Source organism: Lepidochelys kempii, chromosome 7, assembly GCF_965140265.1.
Source record: "Lepidochelys kempii isolate rLepKem1 chromosome 7, rLepKem1.hap2, whole genome shotgun sequence".
Lineage (NCBI taxonomy): Eukaryota > Metazoa > Chordata > Testudines > Cheloniidae > Lepidochelys > Lepidochelys kempii.
The window spans coordinates 11,267,409-11,288,212 of NC_133262.1; the positions used below are offsets into that span (position 1 = coordinate 11,267,409).

The 20,804-nt window shown below is 38.1% G+C and overlaps 1 protein-coding gene across 4 annotated transcripts in view; it reads right to left on the reverse strand.

Moving 5' to 3' along the window:
• The window catches only part of SHQ1 (SHQ1, H/ACA ribonucleoprotein assembly factor), a 108,020-nt gene that overhangs the window by 58,045 nt on the left and 29,171 nt on the right, over positions 1–20,804 (reverse strand). For all 4 annotated transcript variants that reach the window (XM_073351123.1, XM_073351120.1, XM_073351121.1 and 1 more), the window contains 3 exons: positions 8,852–9,006; positions 6,986–7,039; positions 2,492–2,615 (listed from right to left, as the gene is read on the reverse strand). In XM_073351123.1, coding sequence (XP_073207224.1) covers positions 2,492–2,615; positions 6,986–7,039; positions 8,852–9,006 — 333 coding nt within the window. The remainder of the gene's footprint in view (positions 1–2,491; positions 2,616–6,985; positions 7,040–8,851; positions 9,007–20,804) is intronic.

Sequence of the window (20,804 nt, forward strand, 5' to 3'; positions counted from 1 at the left end):
AAATAGAAATAAAGAAATCCCCCCTGTAAAATCAGGATGGTAGATGTCTTACAGGGTAATTAGATTCAAAAACATAGAGAACCCCTCTAGGCAAAACCTTAAGTTACAAAAAAGATACACAGACAGAAATAGTTATTCTATTCAGCACAATTCTTTTCTCAGCCATTTAAAGAAATCATAATCTAACACATACCTAGCTAGACTACTTACTAAAAGTTCTAAGACTCCATTCCTGGTCTATCCCTGGCAGAAACCAGCATACAGACAGACACAGACCCTTTGTTTCTCTCCCTCCTCCCAGCTTTTGAAAGTATCTTGTCTCCTCATTGGTCATTTTGGTCAGGTGCCAGCGAGGTTACCTTTAGCTTCTTAACCCTTTACAGGTGAGAGGAGCTTTCCCCTGGCCAGGAGGGATTTCAAAGGGGTTTACCCTTCCCTTTATATTTATGACAAGAGCCATCGCATTTGCTCAGATTGTTGGACTCTGCAGGAGTTCACTGCTATGACTGCCTGCAGCAGAAATCCCACAATTTTAAACTCAGAGTTTCAGAAGGACTTTTTCCTCTCCTATGAGGTTGTGTGTAGGAGGGTATAATTCGGGCCTAAATCTACATCAATCATTTGATGTAACAGAAATAAAGTCACTGTAATCTAACTTTTTCACAGGCTCAGTGGCTCATGCATTGAAAATAAAACATTTATAAAGTAACAGGAGACTATACAATTCATTCAGCTAGTTTTTATTTCCTCAATCTGATTTTTTTCCACTCTACGGCATCAAATCAAGTAAATTAAGCTCTTTCCCCAAGGACAATTCTGTATATTTTTTCCACATACCTGCAAGCAGCAAAATGAGTTTGCATCTAAAGAAATAAACTGAACTTTATTGTCTCCCTCTTAAAGGATAGCATGAAACTGAATATATGAGGACAATAAAAGATGTCACCAACCCCTTGTGTTTGCACCAATACAGTCATCAAATTCTAAGAGACAAAATCTCAAGAATATTTAAGCAGAGAGAAGTATACTAAAAAACTCAGTGTATCTCTATGTCAAACATATATATGTTAACATGAATTAATGCAAATGAACATTTGAACAAAATTCAATACTGTGAATGTTGAGAGTGAACTATACACATTTAAAACAAATTCACTCACAGTTTTCCTTCATGAGCTGCCTGTCCAGCTGTTTTCCTGGCAGTTCTTCTCTTTTTACATACATTTTTCTATTACATCAATTGAATAATATTTTGGAAAAGCAATAATTTCTGAAAAACTGGTTAACAATTCATTTAATGACTGAATAATTGTTTGTGGCAAATCTGACAAACTATTTTTAATGAGTAGAAAGGACTGGTTTCCTAGGAGCTGTTCCTTAACATTCACTGGGTTATGCTCTGTTAAGTGCCTTTGGAAAGTGTACATCAGGGGTTCTCAAAGTGGTGGTCAGGACCCCTCAGGGGGTCGCGAGGTTATTACATGGGGGGTCGCGAGCTGCCAGCCTCCACCCCAAACCCCGCTTCACCTCCAGCATTTATAATAGTGTTAAATATATTAAAAAGTGTTTTTAATTTATAAGGGGGGTCACACTCAGACACTTGCTATGTGAAAGGGGTCACCAGTACATTGAGAACCACTGGTGTACATCTAGTACACAGAGTCTCAGACCTTGGGCGATGCATTTTGTGTGTTATCAATAAACTGCTCACGAAAGCTCATGCTCAAATAAATTGGTTAGTCTCTAAGGTGCCACAAGTACTCCTTTTCTTTTTACATCAGACACTATCACAGCTGCAATGAAATTCCTTGCCAAAATATTTTATTCAACTTTAAATTCCAAATATATTATTATACTATGCTATATACTATATATTATAGCTTTGTCTATCATCATTTAGGAAAAGGCCACAATTGAGCATGAAGTAAATCAGACTGCTCACTTGTCAAAAGTTAACACGTGCTTAAGTGTTTTACTGGATTCGGGTCAAAAGGAATGGTTTTGTCCATATGGCATCCCACTACTATATGTTTTGTTTACACAGCACTATTTGGTTATTTAACACTGTCTGATTTTGTGTAGGTAAAGGCAGAGGCAGTGCACTAAAAGACAAGCTTATAGATGTCTTCCTTTCCCCCTAATATATAATTATGACTTTGAAAGTGATAAAAAAACATTTTATGATGCATACTGCATTATTTTGATGCTTTCCACATCATGAAGCTGTTATTTCAGCCCTTTCTGGGTGACTGATAAAACAATACATTAGTACAACATGCATTAAGGAACTTTTAGTGCGTGTCAGCAAGATCCACACGGACAGCTAGTGCATGACATGTTGGTGTACACTAGAATTTACACCCTGGCTGGTGTGTACTAATGCTCTGGGTAGACAAGACCCCTTCATCCCCCATATAAATAAATATATAGTACGTCAAACTTCACTGTATATGGCTAATTAACACATATAGTAAAAAATTAAGTATCTCACCTAGTTGCAGTATCATGACTGTATCACTGAAGGCTCGTGTCACTAATCTGAAATGTCTGTAGAGTGGATAACATAAAACTCTTCTTCCAAAGGATACCAGGACCTCAGGAATACTAGTGAAACTCTGAGTGAATCAATGAAATTGTATAATTAATTTACTTGAATAAAAAAAGCACATAGTAATTTATTTTTTTTAAAAGACATTATAGCTACACACACAAAAAGGTCTATAGTTTTAACAGTTATGGAAACAATAGGTTAATTTTAAACAGAAACAAGACCCAGCACTTTCAACTTGCATGGTACAATTATAAAAGTCTGACAAATTTATTGGCTTTTAATTGAAAAATATTGAATTCAGAGCACATTACAATAAAACATTTAACTGAAGTCTTTGTCATTCTTTACATTACGGCAATGTCTGTCCCTTAACATTATGTATATTAAAGAGAGCTATAAAAAGCCTTTTAAGAATAAATAAAAATTAAAAACATATGATAACAGAATCCACGTGTACACACACAAGAACTCTAAAAATGACATATGCCTTTGCCTTTTAGCAAAGTTATGAATACGGAAGATAGAGATAAATATATCTCCCCTGGGAAGGCAGCTCATTGTCCTCCTTTATGAGGGAAGAAGACCTCTAATTTACTTAGGCCAGAGGCATTAGTGAGTTATTAAAGATTCTCTCAAGAGTGATTTCCTTTCCATCTTTCACTCTTCAAAGATAAAACTTTCCATTTATGAATTTTAAAAAAAACCACCCTTTTTCATCCTGAATTTGCAATTGATTAAAATTAATAAAAACCACTATTGCTAACCACTCAGCACTTGGTTCATATTATATGAACATAGCAAACTTTTTTCATTTTAAGTTTATTGATACATATTTTAATTATTTATATATTGTTAGTCATTAACGTTACAGTCATAAATTGTGCATATTTCATGCACAGCAAAATGACAGTCCATTCAAACAAACTATATCTCGGGCAATATTGTTTACAGATTGATGAAAACACGCTGCTTCTACATGGTTTGCATAACAGATTAGCACTGTACATGAAGACAAGCCCTTACAGCTCCTCCATCGGCATAGTTAACCGATGAAGCTTTGATGGCAGGATGCAGGATGGATTTTTCACACCCCTGAGCAATGTAGTTATACCAATGTAAGTCTGTAGTATAGACCTGGCCACTGTTATTAACAGCTTGGTGCCAGATGACTGAATTTCCTGGGTGTAAAGTCTACTGCTGACTGCGGCTGAGGCAAGAATTGCTACGTTGTACGATAAATGCACACCCATAAGAAAACCTCTTCATTACAATAAGCTATGATTGTGAAAAAGTCAAGAGTTAAGACTGCCACTGCATTTACAACTTCATCAGTTGCGCCTAACTACAGTGTTACACAGTAACACACATGGCATTGAAATGTTAAAAACTACAAAACTAAATGTCCAAACCCTGCAAACTCTTACTACTGAATAGTGTTTGCTATCATGAGTAGTGCACCACTGGAAGTGTTTGCAAGATTAGGCCCTATTTTTTTTTTTAATTGCCAACCCTACAAACAGAGTCTTGGCTCAGACAGTTAAGCTGGGTTCTTTCTATCCTTTTTATCTTCACCAGAAATAAAGGTTCCACAGGCCAGATAAGCCCCTCAGTCACACCTGGCCAACCCTACTGCTTTATACAAGTGTAACAGAAACTCAGGGAACAATTCTACTGAAAGATGCACAAAATGGAATAGAATTCAGTTCACTCAGTCTTGGCTGTACTAGCTATGTAAGGTACACAGGAGTTAAAAAAAAGCATGGTTGAAAACATGAACCAAGGATAAATCACTGTAAGCATCCACTGCTCACGTCTGCAGACACTCTGAAACAATAGCTCTGAAAGATGTAAACTCAATGAGGGGCATGTGAATTCTGCAACTATGGAATTTGGGATATTTTTCAAGATGCCATGAAATTCACTATTTCGGTCATGAAATTTGCTGTTTTGCTGCAGCCAAGAGCCTAACATTTTGTCTTCTGTCTGCAACCAGGCTGCAGTTGCTGCTTGCTTCCCATCCTTCCTCACAACGAGAAGTTAAATGGATTACAGTGCATACTCCCTGCACTGTTGTTTGATGCCTGGTGGAAGAAGACTGGGGAGCCAGAATTACAGTCCAATTACAGCCCAAAGAGGAAGCCAAAAGTGCAGACTGGTGTAAGCTATGAAGCCTGGAAAACAGTGCAACAGTCAAGACCGATTGAGCTGCAGAGATGAGCAGCTGAAGCAGGCTACAAGTGTCTGACTTCCCTGATACAAATTATTATTATTATATAACATTTATATTGCCATAGTGCCTAAAAGGCACAGCCAGATTAGACCTCCCCATTGTGCTAGGCACTGTACAAACACCTAATAAATGACAGTCCCTGCCCACACATGGCAAAGATAGCTGGGCTATCAAGAAAACACTGCTCGAGCAGAATTTAACCATCGGTGCAGTTTGGTCCCATTGTGCCGTGTAGTACACGGGACTCTGATTATAAAAATACATTATGAATTATTCACACTTCAAAATGTGAAGAACGTACTAATTTAACAACATCAAAAATATTACAAAAGCAAATTAAATTCACAGGGCATTGTCAGAGCTAGTAGGCCCAGATGTGTTTTGACAGTCTCTTCATTCTGCTTTTCTCATTTTTGTGTTTAGGCAGATTATTAAAATTTACAAGATTCCCCCACACAAGAGTGGAATGGACACACAGCATCAGTTTTATGCCCTTACAATTGTGGAGAAACTCCTTACTATGGGTTTTTTATTATAATATCACCCAGAAGAACAGTTTCAGTTTAAAATGTGCTACAATCCTTGTTTGCTGGTATAAACCAGTTTTTAGGAATCACAGAAGCAGGATGAAGTAAAATATGAATATTTTAAATAGATATAACTTGGCCTGTCAATTCTGACAGTACCCTTTTATAGTGCATCGCCTTACATAATACACTAGCTTCTATCATGTCTTTCTTTAAAGAGTATACATTTATTTGATTTAATATTTAAATGTTTTTGTTATATATAAAAACTTTATAAAGACATATGTGTGTTGTCATAAAGTAAAGTTATTAATCCGCCCCTTAGTAATTTGCAAACCCAGTGATCCATAATGATTTTGTACTTGAGTATCACAACAACATTTGACATTCATATCTTGTGTTTTCTGTCAGCTGGTGCTCAGGATGAGAGAATTTTCTAGCAAAACAAATGCATTTCATCCATATGTTTTTATCTTGATTGTCCATCAGTCATTCATTAAAAAGGGACTTCTAGTCATTAAAGCAAATTTGCATGATACTGCAATTTGTGTGTACTCTTTATTATATTTGTTCTTACTTCCATTTTCCCATGCCATGATTACCTTCTTTGACAGAAATAAAGTTTAATGCCTTAAAACCATTTTAAATCAAAAAATTTAATCAGAGAAACATGAAGATAGAACTACACAACTATTTTAAAGTAATACATGGTCAGTATCCCTTCAAACAGGTAATATGCTTGTGTGTGAGAGAGCTCAGTGTGAAAAAGATAACAATTAGAATAATCCTTTCTAAAACTAATTGCCCAGTAAAATAAAGCCACTTGCCAGTTTTTGTAGTTAATTTTTAAGATACTTTTTAAACATTCTGATTGACAGCAGCTGTCTTACCATCCAATGCTGCTCTCAGCCAGTGAAATAGGAAGATTATCTCTGGCTTTTGTTCAAACAGCTGGAGTTTTATACTATTATTTTCTAGTGCTACAAATTTGGTTGCATTTAATATGCCTACTTGACAAATATTTTACTATATTACAGTATCAAGCTGGTAAAGAAACTACTATATTTTCATAACAGCAGGAAAAATCCTAGTTTAGTCAGACCATAGCTTTACTATAATATCCTTACTGACATACCACAAACCACATCCAACCAGATAAGTAAACTTTATTAATTTAAGGAAAAAAGTTTATGTGGTAAGAATGATATATTTAATGCTTCTTCAGAGTGTCAGTCCACTCCATGTGAGCAAGAGAAAGCACCTGATTTTGTTCCGGCTTACTTATCAGATGCAGACACCTTGCCAAAGTATTTGTTTTACTTTTTCTATACTGCTCGTCTTTATATACATCAGTGTTCCACCTAATGGATATTACAGTTTGCTCCACGGTGGTGACAATGATATCAAAACTTTACCAGATATCTGTGTAGTCCAAAAATATCTCACTTACAATAAGCTTAGCCTGGAAACGTCTACTGCACTTCCTAAAAGATCCACTTTAAATAATTCTGTAGTCAGTTTTGGAAGTTACAACATGTAATTAATTAAAATAACTACATACAGCAAAAGGAAATTTAAAACATTCAATACATCTATAGTTATGAATGAGCAGAACATAACATACAGTAATAATGGTATTTTAACCACCAACACGAAAGTTCTTGAAATTCACCTTACCTCGAGCCAGCACAAAGTTGCACTCAGTTTCCTGATATTCCATGACGACTCTACCTGATTTTTTTTTGGGTGCGGGGGGAAATAGAATAAAGCAAATATTATTTAATTCAACATTCAAAATTGCAGGCAAACTATTTTCAAATAATATTCTGCCAGTAGTCATTTAAATGTTTAAAATTGCAAAGGTTAAGAATACTTATGACATGTGTATTTAAATAACTGGGAATATCTAGTTTATGCATAAAGCCTTTCACACACAACAGCAATCACCGAAAAACTGCATTTTAGAGGAATTCTCTCTCTTAATAAATACACTTTCCTCCGAGCAACAGCACCTTGAATGTCTGCCGAGTGAATCAACACAGCTCAAACTGAAATGCCTCTTTTTCCTAAAAATTGTTCAATGTTTTTGGCTTCCAAATCGGGACCTAAATCCAGCAGTGCATGTACAGTGTGGTTCTTTTTAAACTGTGGCAGATTCATGGGATTTGTAAGGTAGTATGCTCTAGCGGAATGAGAAGGGCTAGGAGCCAGGAATTCCTGAATTATAATCCTGGCTCTGATTTTACTTTGATTTGTGACCTTGGACAAATCATTTAACTTCTGCATGTCTCCGTTTCCCCATTAAAAAATTAGCATAACAATATTTATTACCTTACCTAACAGGGCTATTGTAAGGATAAAGTTGTGTGTTTGTACAGCACACTGAAAATAGAAGTGCTATATTAGTAATAAGTATTATTATTATACCATTGAACTGTACAGACCTGCAAAGTTCTGTACACAATTCTAACGTCTATTCTTAAGGATTCACTCCAATCAGGAGAGCAGGATTGTTTAAAAAGGGGAAGTAACAGCTCTCAGAGAATATCAACACTGGTTTGCAGGGCACCTTCCTGGCCAAAGTACAGCTCTATGCTGCCCCCTCTCCCAGTCTGTGGCGGGGAGCCGGGGGGGGGGGGGGGGGGGGGGGGGGGGGGGAGAGAGTGTGCTAAGGCTGTTTTGGGGAAGGGAAGAGAACATAGCTGAAGAACACGGTGCTCTGGCTGTTCTGTTTCCTATGGCCCATCAGAGGCTATGGGAAACAGAATGTAAGTAAGGGGAGACTTATGGTTACTCTTTCACAGGGGAAGGGCAAGCCCCACAACCTGTGGTGAGCTAGGGGAAAGGGAGTACTCAGAATTGGGGCCAAAGTTTTCTGTGGCTACTTTGAAGGTTTCAAAAGTTTTGCTTTAGTTTACTGACTGTTTCCCATAACTAATACCTGTGCTCTAAGAGACATTTTAAAACAAAAAACAGTTGTTTTAAAGCTTCAGAGCTATGGAATTCCCTGAACAGAAGCAATTCAAAATAGCAGCTTCTGTGGAACTCCAGAACCCTGTCCTTCATCCTACACGCCCACCAATGACATTTTACATAACCAAACACACACTGTTGTGACAAACAAACAATTTGAACTATTATAAAACTACCCAGAAAAAAAAATAAAAAAACCAGTATTAAACAGCTGTCCTTTCATGTAGTCCCTATCTAGATAATCAAGTCATAGCATAGCAATGATCCAAGAAATAACCTGAAGTGATTCATTTGTTTTTATATCTCCTGCACCACACCCTCTTTCCCTTTCGCTACCACAGCTAAGTGATGCTTCAGACCTGTCGCACCAGCATAAAAATCATTTGGAATGATACCAATTCTAAGCTGCTGTCCATTAGGCTACTCTAGAAATTTAACAATCAGTCCTCACTTTTTAAATTCTGGAACAAAGTGCACTTTAAAAGCTATGCCTTGTGGGAGACAATGCAATGTCTTGTAGACTGGCTGCTGAGCCACTTCTGAAGTTTCATGAAGGAAAAAAAAACTTACATTTTTGTCTCCTTCAGTAATACAAATTTCATAGCAGTATGCCAGAAGGATATCAATTAAACTGAAATACACTTGATGACGGGTTCTTTTATCTAGCAGGTAAGATTTATTTGTGAATTTTCTCAGCTGCTCTCTCTCTTCTTCTGACCAGGAGACTAAAAAAAGTAAAACAGGTTACAAATTAAAAACCAAAATGTTCCTTTTACAAAGAGATATACTTCTTCCACAATCCCATGAAAGCAAATTGGTTAACAATCACATATTTAAAGCAAAAACAACAAGGAGTCCTCATAGCACCTTAGAGACTAACAAATTTATTTGGGCATAAGCTTTTGTGGGCTAGAACCCACTTCATTGGATGCATGGAGTGAAAATACAGGAGCAGGTATAAATACATGAAAGGATGGGGGGTTGCTTTACCAAGTGTGAGGTCAGACTAACGAGTTTAAACAGCAGGATACCAAGGGCGGAAAAATAACTTTTGAAGTGGTAAGGGAGTTGCCCATTACAACATTACATATCTCTGAGACAAAAAGCCTAAGTCATTCTTACTTTGATTATTATCAATCTTTTACTGAACACGTATTAACTCGACTTAGGGTTTAACTACACAGGGAAGTTTAATGTGCAGTAAGCCAGGGTGTGAATTTAAAGTACAATAGTAGCTACTCCGCACTAACTCCCTCTGTGGACACTCTTACTGTGCACTAAGAGTGCCCTCAGGTGGTTTAGCTTAATACTCTTCCAAAGTGCATTAAGCTAGTGAGCACAAAGGCTCTGTCAGTGGACACTGAAGTGCCCACACAGGGAGTTAGTGTGGAGTAACTAGTGCACACCTGTTACTGTGAGCTTTCTCCCCATGTAGACAAGTGCATAGGCTTTTAGGATTGCCAGTGCCCTGATAATGCAAGTTACTCTGCTTAGGCAGACCCATGTACCCATGTTAGAACCATTCTGAAAATGCCAGGGCTCAGTGAGGTTGCAGGGGTATCCTGTACAGAGCTTTATGCAAAATCAGGGCCAAAGACAGTGACTGAACATTTCTGAAGTTCTTACCAAGGAACCTAGATATTAGCATTCCCAGAGCAGTGGCAGGATAAAGAAATGATAAGAGAAAGAATGAAAACAAGAGTAATTCTGTCTCTCTGAACTCCGTCAAGTTTGATTTTTAGACTTGGATAAGGTTTAGAAGCTGTGCTGGTTGTATTGGCTGACAATCGCCTCCCAGTGCTGAATGAAGATCAAGAGTGAAATCCTGTCCCCACTGAAGTCCATTTCGCCATTCATTCAGCCTGTCACCCCCCAGTGTTCATGCTAATTTTTTTCTGTTGGTTGCTTTTGATACTGATGCTCTGAATGTCTCAAACCTTCACAGGAACAGACTGGGATTGGCTCTAGAACAGCTATTCTCCTTTCTTTTTTACATTACCCAGAAAAGAGGACTGGGCAATTGCCCTTCTGAGCCAAGGATTTTCTGACACAGGGTTCTATTTTCTCTCTTCCTGTTCCCTATGGGGGCCGTGAGGAGGGTTTAATGGGAAGGCATGGTATACCTGCCTTCCGCATGCTGTCAACACCTTGCTCTCTCTTCAAATCACTGGAGACATCTGATACAACTGAAAAATTAACCCAGATCCAGAGCCCACGGAGACTGGAATTAGATAAGGGCTAGGTGGTAGAGACTGAGTTATTGGAGTTAATTAATAGTAAGCATGCAGGAAAACTGAAGTTATTACGTACTACAAGAAGTACCCCAAAACTGACCACAGTTGTATTAGCGCCTTTAAACGAGGGAGCAAGCCTGCCATCTGCGACTCAGGTTCACAATTTGAGTGCCTTTTTGGTTCCCCAGCTGCTTTCAGATGTCACGTAGTAGCAACTACCAAGCTCTCTTTCCATCACTTGTACTTGTCAAGGAGGTCACGGCCTTTTCTTTCGTATACAGACATCACCAGGGCCAACTGTCTCTTTACAGTTTAAGGCTGGATTACACCAATGTGCTTCACATGAGGCTGTACTGTAAATCCATTTAGAATTTGTAGCTGGTAGAGAATGAGTCTGCCTACTTTCTAAGCATACTAAGAGGCTGCCTGCTTACTATATTATCAGTAGGGAATACATTACACTCATGCGTCCTGATTTGCATGGTCTGCCATTTTAGCTGTTGATTTTGAGTTCTAAAGAACTAAATTGTTTCAGTCTCAGCTATTTGAGGAGTCACGTTATTCCTTATGCATTAATGTTGCAGTTGCAACTTTCTGAGATGCTCAAGCTTACAGCCATTAAGTTTAAACAAAAAATGTTCTGGTGGCAAGGTGCTGTCTGGAATGTTGGAACCAACTTCCGCCTTTGCTCTGACACCACTCAGATTTGATTATCTTCAGTAATATGCTATTTTCCCATACTTTTCCACAATGCAGGAAGAGAAGCCAATCTGTGTTGCAAGGACCAGGAGAAGCCTATTTCAATGGGTTGGGAGGTCCTTTTATGACCATTTTAACTGAGTTTTGACTGTATATAGAATTATTGTTCTGCAACTAGTGCACTGTTACAGGCACTTTTATAAATATGAATAAATACAACATATCCTCTGTTCAGGTTTATTCCAAGAACAGATATGAATAACCGCATTTACTGCCCTACTGGCATTCTTAAAGTGTCAAGTAAAAATCATGTGTTTTGATTAGCTGTCGGGAGCAGAACACTAAGAACACATCTGGGTCCTGCAGATAGATGAATCCCTAGATAATGTAGTACTTGATATATTATGTTAGCCATTCAACACATCAGTAAAAGATTTTTGCTGTTAGATTTTCCAGGGAAAAATTTCTATCTGAATCCAAAATTGACTGTAGTGGCACAATCTCTAGTGTACACGTAGAAAATTAGTCCCACATATAAAATAATACAAGTCAAAATTTTCTGCTCATTTCTGCTCTCTCACAAGACTTGTTTTTTAAAGGAACCCAAAGGTAATGTTTCTGATCACTGCTTAAATGCAATGCAAAAGGACCCTGGAATTATCCTTAAACTACAGAAGAGATAGGATGACTGACCAGAAATGATCCTTGTGCAAACCTCAGGCTACGTCAACAAGAAATCTCTTTTAAGTCAAATTAAGAAGCCAAGGAACCTGATCTAAAAATTTTCATTAAGACTATCAAGAAACTTTATGTCAGTGTTTGAGTGGTGGTGTTGCTCGTGGTGTGGCAGTGTGTTGTTTAGCACACTGTCTTTTCTTCAGTTACCTTACGTAGAAAATATTAAGTACATTTCCTTAGAATTATTAGAGTATTTCTCATAGTTATATCACGTAAACAAATTTCTCTTTTATGCATAAACCCTTCTCTTTAACACAACCATGTCACATTCTTCCAACAATTCCAGTAAATCCAGGAAATGTGTGTTTACACTGGAATATTGCTCACAGTTTTTATACAATCCACATCCTCATGGTTACAATCTTCTCCATAAGAAGTGCAGTCTTCTTTATCCCAGGATCTTGGCACAAGAGTTGATCCAAACATACCATAAAATGTTACAAACATAATGGACACCAAAGGCTCCAGCACATACATACACACACACTCTCTTAAAGCATCAGACTACAAATGGAAAAAAAATTGTACATGCTTCTTTTTGAAAATCTTCAATGTCTCATCTACTTCATAAGCATTACATGCTTTGATTTTAGCTCTTTGCAAACTTCTTTGTGAACTAAACATTTCTGAGGAATGAAGCCAACTTAGTTCCAAATTCCCAGAAATTCAAGCTTTTGTTATGTCTTGAAAAAGTTGATCTCTTTCTGTTGCCATGGTTTAGTGAGAAATGATAATTTAGCAAGAATGATGGTAATTCAACCCTTATTCTCCATCAGTACAGAATGATTTAGCATCTATTCCTTATATTTAGATTCCAAAACTTACAAAGAGATCTTTTGTAAGTTTTGGAATCTCTTATTGACTTTTTCAGTGAATTATCTGGTTCATTTACACTAACTTATCTATAAGCCGCCATGTGCAACGTTTTAATACATTTGAAATAAATTGATTTCTGAAAGAACATACCATGAAAACATTTGCATTTTGCTATGCTAGGGTGGGCTCTACTGTGATATCCGAAGCTGTCGCATCAGGGTGTCCGCACTTACAGTAATATCAAATTGGAAAACAAGTCACTTTTAAATTTCAACTAGCTTCCAATAGAGAAACCTCAGTAAGAGGCTATTCTGAGATCTATTGCAGAATCATGTATAAATGGAAATTCCACCCTATCGAGGCCAACATAAAAGAGCACAAACTATGTCAAAATGGAAGACAGAAAAGCTGAAAGTGTAACAGGGAATCTAAGGATATGTCTACATGGCCTGCAGCAGCAAGTCTCAGAGCCTTGGTCAACAGACTCGAGCTACTACACTTACAACAGCTATGAAGACGTGGGAGTACAAGCTCCAGCCCAAGCTGCAAACCCACCCCCTCCTTAGGATTCAGAGCCTGAGCTGTAACATCTAGCTATTGTTAGCGTGGTAACCCAAGTCCGAGTCTATGATCCTGGACTCGGACACTTGTTGCTGCAGTCTGCTACAAACTGTGTAGATATATCCTAAAGGCAAACAACAAATCTTACCTTTTCAAGTCTTTGGTTAAGTATATCTGTGACAATCAGGGTCCAGACACACGGGGGAGACCATAGGGTCTCAACCCCAAAGAATAAGCAACTGAATCAACTGATTATATACAATAGTATTGTACTACAAAAGTGTATCGAATAAGGTCTTTTATGAAAGCTGGTGACACATTGGTCATGAATATTATTGCGTGATTAATGTATGGGTTGTGCATAAAGAGTTATGTATATGTGTTGGAAATATGTTCTTAAAATGTGTTTTGGAGACAGGGCATAAGTCAAGCCTGCCCTAGACAACGCAATGTGGATTTACCTGTCTGACTGGCTTGATTACAGGCAGAGGACAATGAAAGTACATTTACATAAAAGGTAAACAAAGTATTCAAGCAGATAAGTGTCAGTGGAAACAGCTCTGTGGGCATACTGGGGGACAGAGTACACACTCTCCAGGAAGTCTTCCTGGCTCTGTAGGCAGAGACAACGGACTTTGGGAAATATAAGGGGAGAAAAAAAGACATTCTAGTTATCTGTCACTTACGGAACAAAAGGGACGGCACCCTCTGATTCTGTGAACATTGGATCCTCTGGCCTGGAGGGTTAGAGATGCTAGTAATTTAATGCAAGAAAGAAAATCACTTTGGCAAAAATTGTAACTTCATAAAATTAAGTTTTAGTCTCTAAAAAGTGAGAGAGATTGGACACTTACAGAGAGATATCTCTGGGGAACTCAGGAACTGGTTCACCGAGTACTACCTGCAAGTCAAGGTTAAGACTGGCAAAGTCTCGAGATGTTTGCTGATGAAGCGGACAGACTGGTGTGGGAGGAAGCTGATACAGTCTAATCTTCAGCAAAGCTCATTCTTCCTAAGGCGGAAGGGTAAGAGATGGCTTATGGTTCTGGACTCTCCTGAGGAGCATATCAGTGACACAGTCAATTGTAGGATTTACATGCTGCTTGCTGGTTGACTGAAGTTCACACTTCAAGCACTGGTAAATTAAATTTTTAAGTGATTCAGAGTGAGAAGGCTGGGAACAATAAGATAAGGTTACAGTTTGTTGTTTTCTGTTTATTTTGGATAAATGAAATAGAACAAAGGAAAGCATTAGGTAAACAGAACAGCAGCAAGGGCAGTATGAACAAAGAAACGTATGCCAAATACACAAGAAATAAATTAGAAGAGTTCTGTGCAGACCTCTGCATCTTCTCTGCAGGTAAAAGGTTGGACGGCTCCATGGAGTGCTTCTGACAGGCTCCATGGAGTGCACCCGGCTCTCCAAAGCATATCTGCAGTTCCACAGCCTACAGTGATGGGAGGAAACAGACCCTCCAGCTTATAATGGAGCCCAGGATGGATATAGCTGGAGAGAGAAAAATTGCAACTGGAAACCTTTCAGATCAAACTACAGCAAGAAGAGAAAGGGAAGCAATGCCAACATGAACTCAGTATATGGGAACTAAAAACATAAAATCCTCAAGCAGTAATCGATCTTCCCCAAAAAACACCCATTTGGGACGCACTGAGCCCTGTACACAAACAGATACATTGTATTAAAGAATATTTCACTACTTTGAAGAGACTGTGTGAATTACATAAAATTCCAGAAGACACAGAAGTCTCCCTGCTAGCAGCAAAGCTCTTCGGTAAAGCATTAAGTGTATTTAATTAAATGGAAACTAAACAAGCTTCGATATAGAGTGAATTGTAAAGGGCTGTATTGCAAATATTTCAATTTGCCCAAAAATGTATACAGTAAGGTTTAGAATGATGAGTCACAGAGAATATGAATATAAGATATGTGATTCCATGAGAAAATGGGCAAAGGGACTGAGAATTATGACCATTTATTTGACCTTTTGAACAAGACGATTTCCTGAGTATATGCCCTAAGGAGATCAGAGAAGCCATTTGGGATAAATTCCTGGGTTCTGAACAGGAAGCAGCAGATCTGGTTGATTCCTATGCACAATCAGAGCATCACAATATCAGAGTCTGAAAATCTACAGAAGATTGCTACCTGGCAATAAGAGAGCTATTAAGGAGAATGATGTGTCAGAGAAGCTAAATAATCCCTCAGAAGCATCTGGCACTGCCCACTGTCATACAGAGGTAACTGGATTAGATGGACCACAGGTTGGCTCTGGTCTACCCCGGTAATTCCTATACTCCTATAGTTGCACAGCTGTACACACACCATGGTCAGCCATCAAATGTAACACACACACTATGGAGAATACTAGCTCGAACCTCCTTCTCCAAAAATCATAGGTCTCCACTAATTGAACAAACAAAGGATGCCCCCTTACGTGTCAGTAGCAATAGCTATTATATCCTCGTTACAGGCCAGTTGTAGAGTGAGGAATCACAAATTACAAGCAAACTCAGGTTTGTTTCCCTAGTAGTGGAAAATAATTCACATGCTTACTGGCCACAAGGTTAGACATGATCAGGGACAAGAAATAATCCAAACCTCGTGTTCCTAGCTATCTCAGTGGAAAAAGTAACAAACAAATGGCAAATGTTAACTGACTTTTTAAAAAGTTTGCCACTAATAAAAATTAATTGGAGTCTATATCTGAAATCTGGATTTTAGGAGGGAAGTGTGCGTGTGCAACGAATACTACATCTCTTACTGTTAATGTGAAAAGCAACATAAACCATGCAAAAAGGTGATCAAGCTCCCCAAGCCATAACAGTGAGAGGGCATGAATGACAGAAATATATGAAGAGGTATATGTTTTGAAGAGGACAAGAGTGTATCTTATAACATATATTCAACTGGAACTAATATATACAGAGAAAATTTAAGCTCACTAGAGGTTGGCAAAGAAGATTTGCAACAATTCCCCAAGGATAAAGTGGTGAGACATTCATTAATTTAGCTGATACAAAGTGCCAGGTGTCCTTAATAAAATCTCTCCCCAGAGGAAATATATTTCTTCTAGTTGACAAATAAAGATCTTTCCATTTATCAAGGACTTTGAATTATAAATTACCCAAGCCTGAGACTGCTCATTAACATACGAAAACACCTATCTAGTTATTCATATTATTTTTCTACTTTTTAAAAAATTCTGCATAGTTTAGCAGAATAAATGCATAACTACATCTTCTGCCTCTTTAAATGTGTGCTACGCACGCTTCTGTGTTATCAATGTGTTTTGTCAAACAATATTTTCATAGTATTTAAGGTTAATCTCCTGCAAAGTAGCATCAGCTATCACCTACTGTGTTCTACATACACAAATTCTTAAACTTGATTTAAAATATTTTATACATTAGTCAATGCCCAGATGATGTCTTATCGCCACAGTTTAACTACATGAGCATTTTTCACAAGCTCAAAATGTAAGAGACAGAACAAAAATAAAGGTTATCATGGCAAACTCAGAACAAGACACATATTACAAGAGATTATCAGGCACCTATTATAGAGCAACTTGATCATTTCCTTAAAAAAGAGCTGTTTAAATTAAACTAATTTTTTAAAAAAAAAAAATATATACCGTTTCTTCAATGGTAACATGTAGTGGAACCAGCAATGACATAGGTCTGCACAGATAAGGTTTGGTTTTGGGGTTGGTTTTTTTTTTGGAGTGGCTGCACATTGTCAGGAACATATATGACTGTGTTTCAAATTGCTTCTTAATATTAGAGTCAGTATGGTTTAACATCCTTTAAAGGGAGCGAATAACTATCAAACAGTCAGAGTGTTTCACTGTAAATTCTACTTCCAGTGTTGCCAATGACTTTATGACACTGAGCAAACTCCTTAACCTTCTTGGTGTCAGTCTACACAGTTGTAAAATGGGTCTACTTCTGTGATATTATACAGCAATATGTATTATTATTATTATTATTGTGATTTCAACTGTGCTCAGACACTCCACTCAGGATCCAAAAGAGCTAGATGCTGTACAACAGACAATAAGAAAGAGTCTCTGCCCTCCGAATATTCAACAATATACCGTATTGGAAACCTAAAAAATACAAAGTGCATTGAGTTAAACATCTTTGCTGCTGTCAAACTCACCTGCCTTGTCCATCGCTCCAAACACATCACCCTCTTTACAGTCCCTTGAATGCCTCCACATCCATTTCAAACTCCATGTTCTCAATTTCAAGTTTCTGCTAATGCCTACCTCTCATTCCTGAATATTCATCACTCTCCTGTTTCCTACCAATTCCATCTCTCTCCCTACTTCCTTTGTCCTCTCTCCCACAAGCATTTCTACACCTTCTCCCATGCAGCCATTACATGGGAGAGTCCTCCATGAATCTCAACTTCTCTCTTCCACAAGCCCTCCCCAAAACTATTTTTCCACGGTCCATGAAAAACAAACCTGTAATTCTCTATAAGATGTATCAAAAAAGATATAATCCTTTCTTCTCCTTTATGTTTGTGTCACCTTTTTAGACTGTAATATTTCAGGAGAAGGAGCTTGCTTTTCAAATATATTAGCAAAGAGCCTAGCAAATTTTTGGTGGTACATAAATCATAATTTTTCACCATATGAAAAGTATTTGCTGAAGGGCAAATCAGTGCCACTAATGTCACCTATGCAGTGAATCCAAGGAAGACTTCAGAAGGCAGTAAGATAGCCACAACATTGTCAACCTGTGAAACTCCAAGTAACTGTATTTATTTGGAGCCCTTGTGGCACCTTAGAGACTAACAAATTTATTTGGGCATAAGCTTTCGTGGGCTATAACCCACTTCACCAGATGCATGGAGTGGAAAATACAGTAAGCAGGTATAAATATACAGCACATGAAAAGATGGTAGTTGCCTTACCAAGTGGGGGGTCAGTGTTAACGAGGCCTATTCAGTTAGGGTGGATGTAGCCCATTCCCAACAGCTGACAAGAAGGTGTGAATATCAACAGAAGGAAAATTATTTTTTGTCGTGCTAACGAGGCCAATTCAATCAAGGTGGATGTGCCCCATTCCCAGCAGTTGACAAGAAGATGAGAGTATCAACAGAGGGAAAATTATTTTTCTGTAGTGACCCAGCCACTCCCAGTCTTCATTCTGGCCTAATTTGATGGTGTCCAGTTTGCAAATTAATTCCAGTTCTGCAGTTTCTTGTTGGAGTCTGTTTTTTAATTTTTTTTTTTGTTGAAGAACGGTGACTTTGAAGTCTGTAATTGAGTGTCCAGGGAGATTGAAGTGCTCTCCTACTGGTTTTTGAATGTTATGATTCTTGATATCTGGTTTCTGTCCACTTATTCTTTTGCGTAGAGACTGTCCGGTTTGGCCAATGTACATGGCAGAGGGGCATTGCTGGCACATGCTAGTATATATCACATTGGTAGATGTGCAGGTGAACAAGCTATATTTTTTTGGAAATTTACAGGCTTATGGAAAGGTTCAGTCTTTAAAAAGAAAAATTGTTGCTGTTCTTTAAAAAAATCAGACAGACTGGTCACTGGTAAGCATGATGGATTACTGTAAATAAAACAAGTGACCCCTGGAGCATGTAAATGCTATATTAAATATATGTGTCAGCCTGAGTCTTTGAAGACTTTTGTATTGCCTAAAAAGGAGTTTTACTGTTGAGCATTTTGAAATAAAGTAAAAATGAACTTTTAACTAAGCTGAATGTGACTGTTACAAAATGTAAAGCCTTTCATCTGGATTCTATAGAAGCAAGACTCTAATGTGAACCTTAGCAGCAAGAAAGGGAGCCTTTCAAAAGTTTCCCCGTCATGGGAATGGCTATGTAATTAGGTAGGCTTTTTTTTTTTTTAAGGATTATTTGACTTGCCTTAGACATTGTAAGCATGAACAAAAATCTGAGACTGTCAGTTTAAGAAAAAGGTGCCGATCCCTGAAATGATACTTTTGACACAAACACAATGAAGATGAAGTCTAGTCTCTAATGTAGGGGTGCCAACCTGAGCCTGAGAAGGAGCCAGAATTTACCAACGTACATTGCCAAAGAGCCACAGTAATACGTCAGCAGCCCCACATTAGCTCCCCCGCCCCCGCTTCAAGCGCCTCCCACCCAATAGCAGCCCCACCAACCAGTGCCTCTCCATCCCTCTCAATTAGCTGTTTCATGGTGTGCAGGAGGCTCGGGGAGGGTGGGAGAGGCAGCAAGGCCATGGCAGGCTCAGGGGAGGGGGCAATAAGGAGTGGAGTGGGGACAGAGCCAGGGTTTGAGCAGTGAGCACCCCCCAGCACATTGGAAAGTCGGTGCCTGTACAAGGAGCCACATATTAACTTCTGAAGAGCCGTATGTGGCTCCGGAGCCACAGGCTGGCCACCCCTGCTCTAATGTTTCCACTGGCATCCCAAGCATTGTGCAGCAAAAGCAGTTTTTCAGTGATCTTAATAGCCTGATGACTGCCATTCAAGCTGAGAAGAAAAATCAGGAAGAAAACAATGAACTGGAGATGCAATGATTGCAATAAACAATAAAAATATAAGGGACAAAAAAGAAAAAAACCACTTAGGACAAATGAAACAGCAAATTAGAGGAAGACAAAATATACAGTGTACATAAAAGCTGAAGGAAGAGACAGAAAAGGTTAATTAAAAGTAGATTCAAGGTAAGAATAGAAAACAGCTAACGGCATTAAATGCTAATGACACTAGCAGATCCAAAAAAAACTGATAATGAGATATTAAGAGAACTGAAGAGGTAAAAAACAAAACAAGGGAAAGTAAGCAAGGAGGAAAGTAAGAGCAATAAACAAATAAAATCTTCAGTTAATTATAATACCATGCAAAAAGATATCTGCATTTGTACTTACTCCTCCCAGTCAAAAACAAAAGTAATCAAATGTTTATTCTAAGAAACTATTTATCATTAAAAAAAATTCTCGACAAATTAGTAAAAGCAGTAGTAACAACAAAAATTCAGCTGCTTTTTAGTTCAACATTTTCAATAGGAAAGTAAATTAAATATCATACTGACTTATATCATCTTCCCATGAACTTCTACTAGCTTACACAGCATTTTACAAACCTTTGTTCATTAAAAGATCTTCTTTTTTACAAACGCAATATACTTTTCAATTATGTCCGTTTTCATCCATTCTCCCAGCAATGTCCTGCCATTGGCCAACCAGCTGCCAAGTTCCTTCCAGTACTGCCGAACCCTTGAGAGCACAGGTTATCCACAAACACAGGTGGGAGGGGGGCTGAGCAAGGGGAGTAGTGATGAGATATAGGACAAGTCTATACTAGAAAATTAAGTCAGCCTAAGTTACATCGACATACAGCGGCCGCAGTCATTAAATTGCTTTTGCATGTCCACATTATGCTCCTTGTTTCAGCAGTGCGCATCTCCAACTAGCAGTGCTTGCATCAATGCAAAGAGC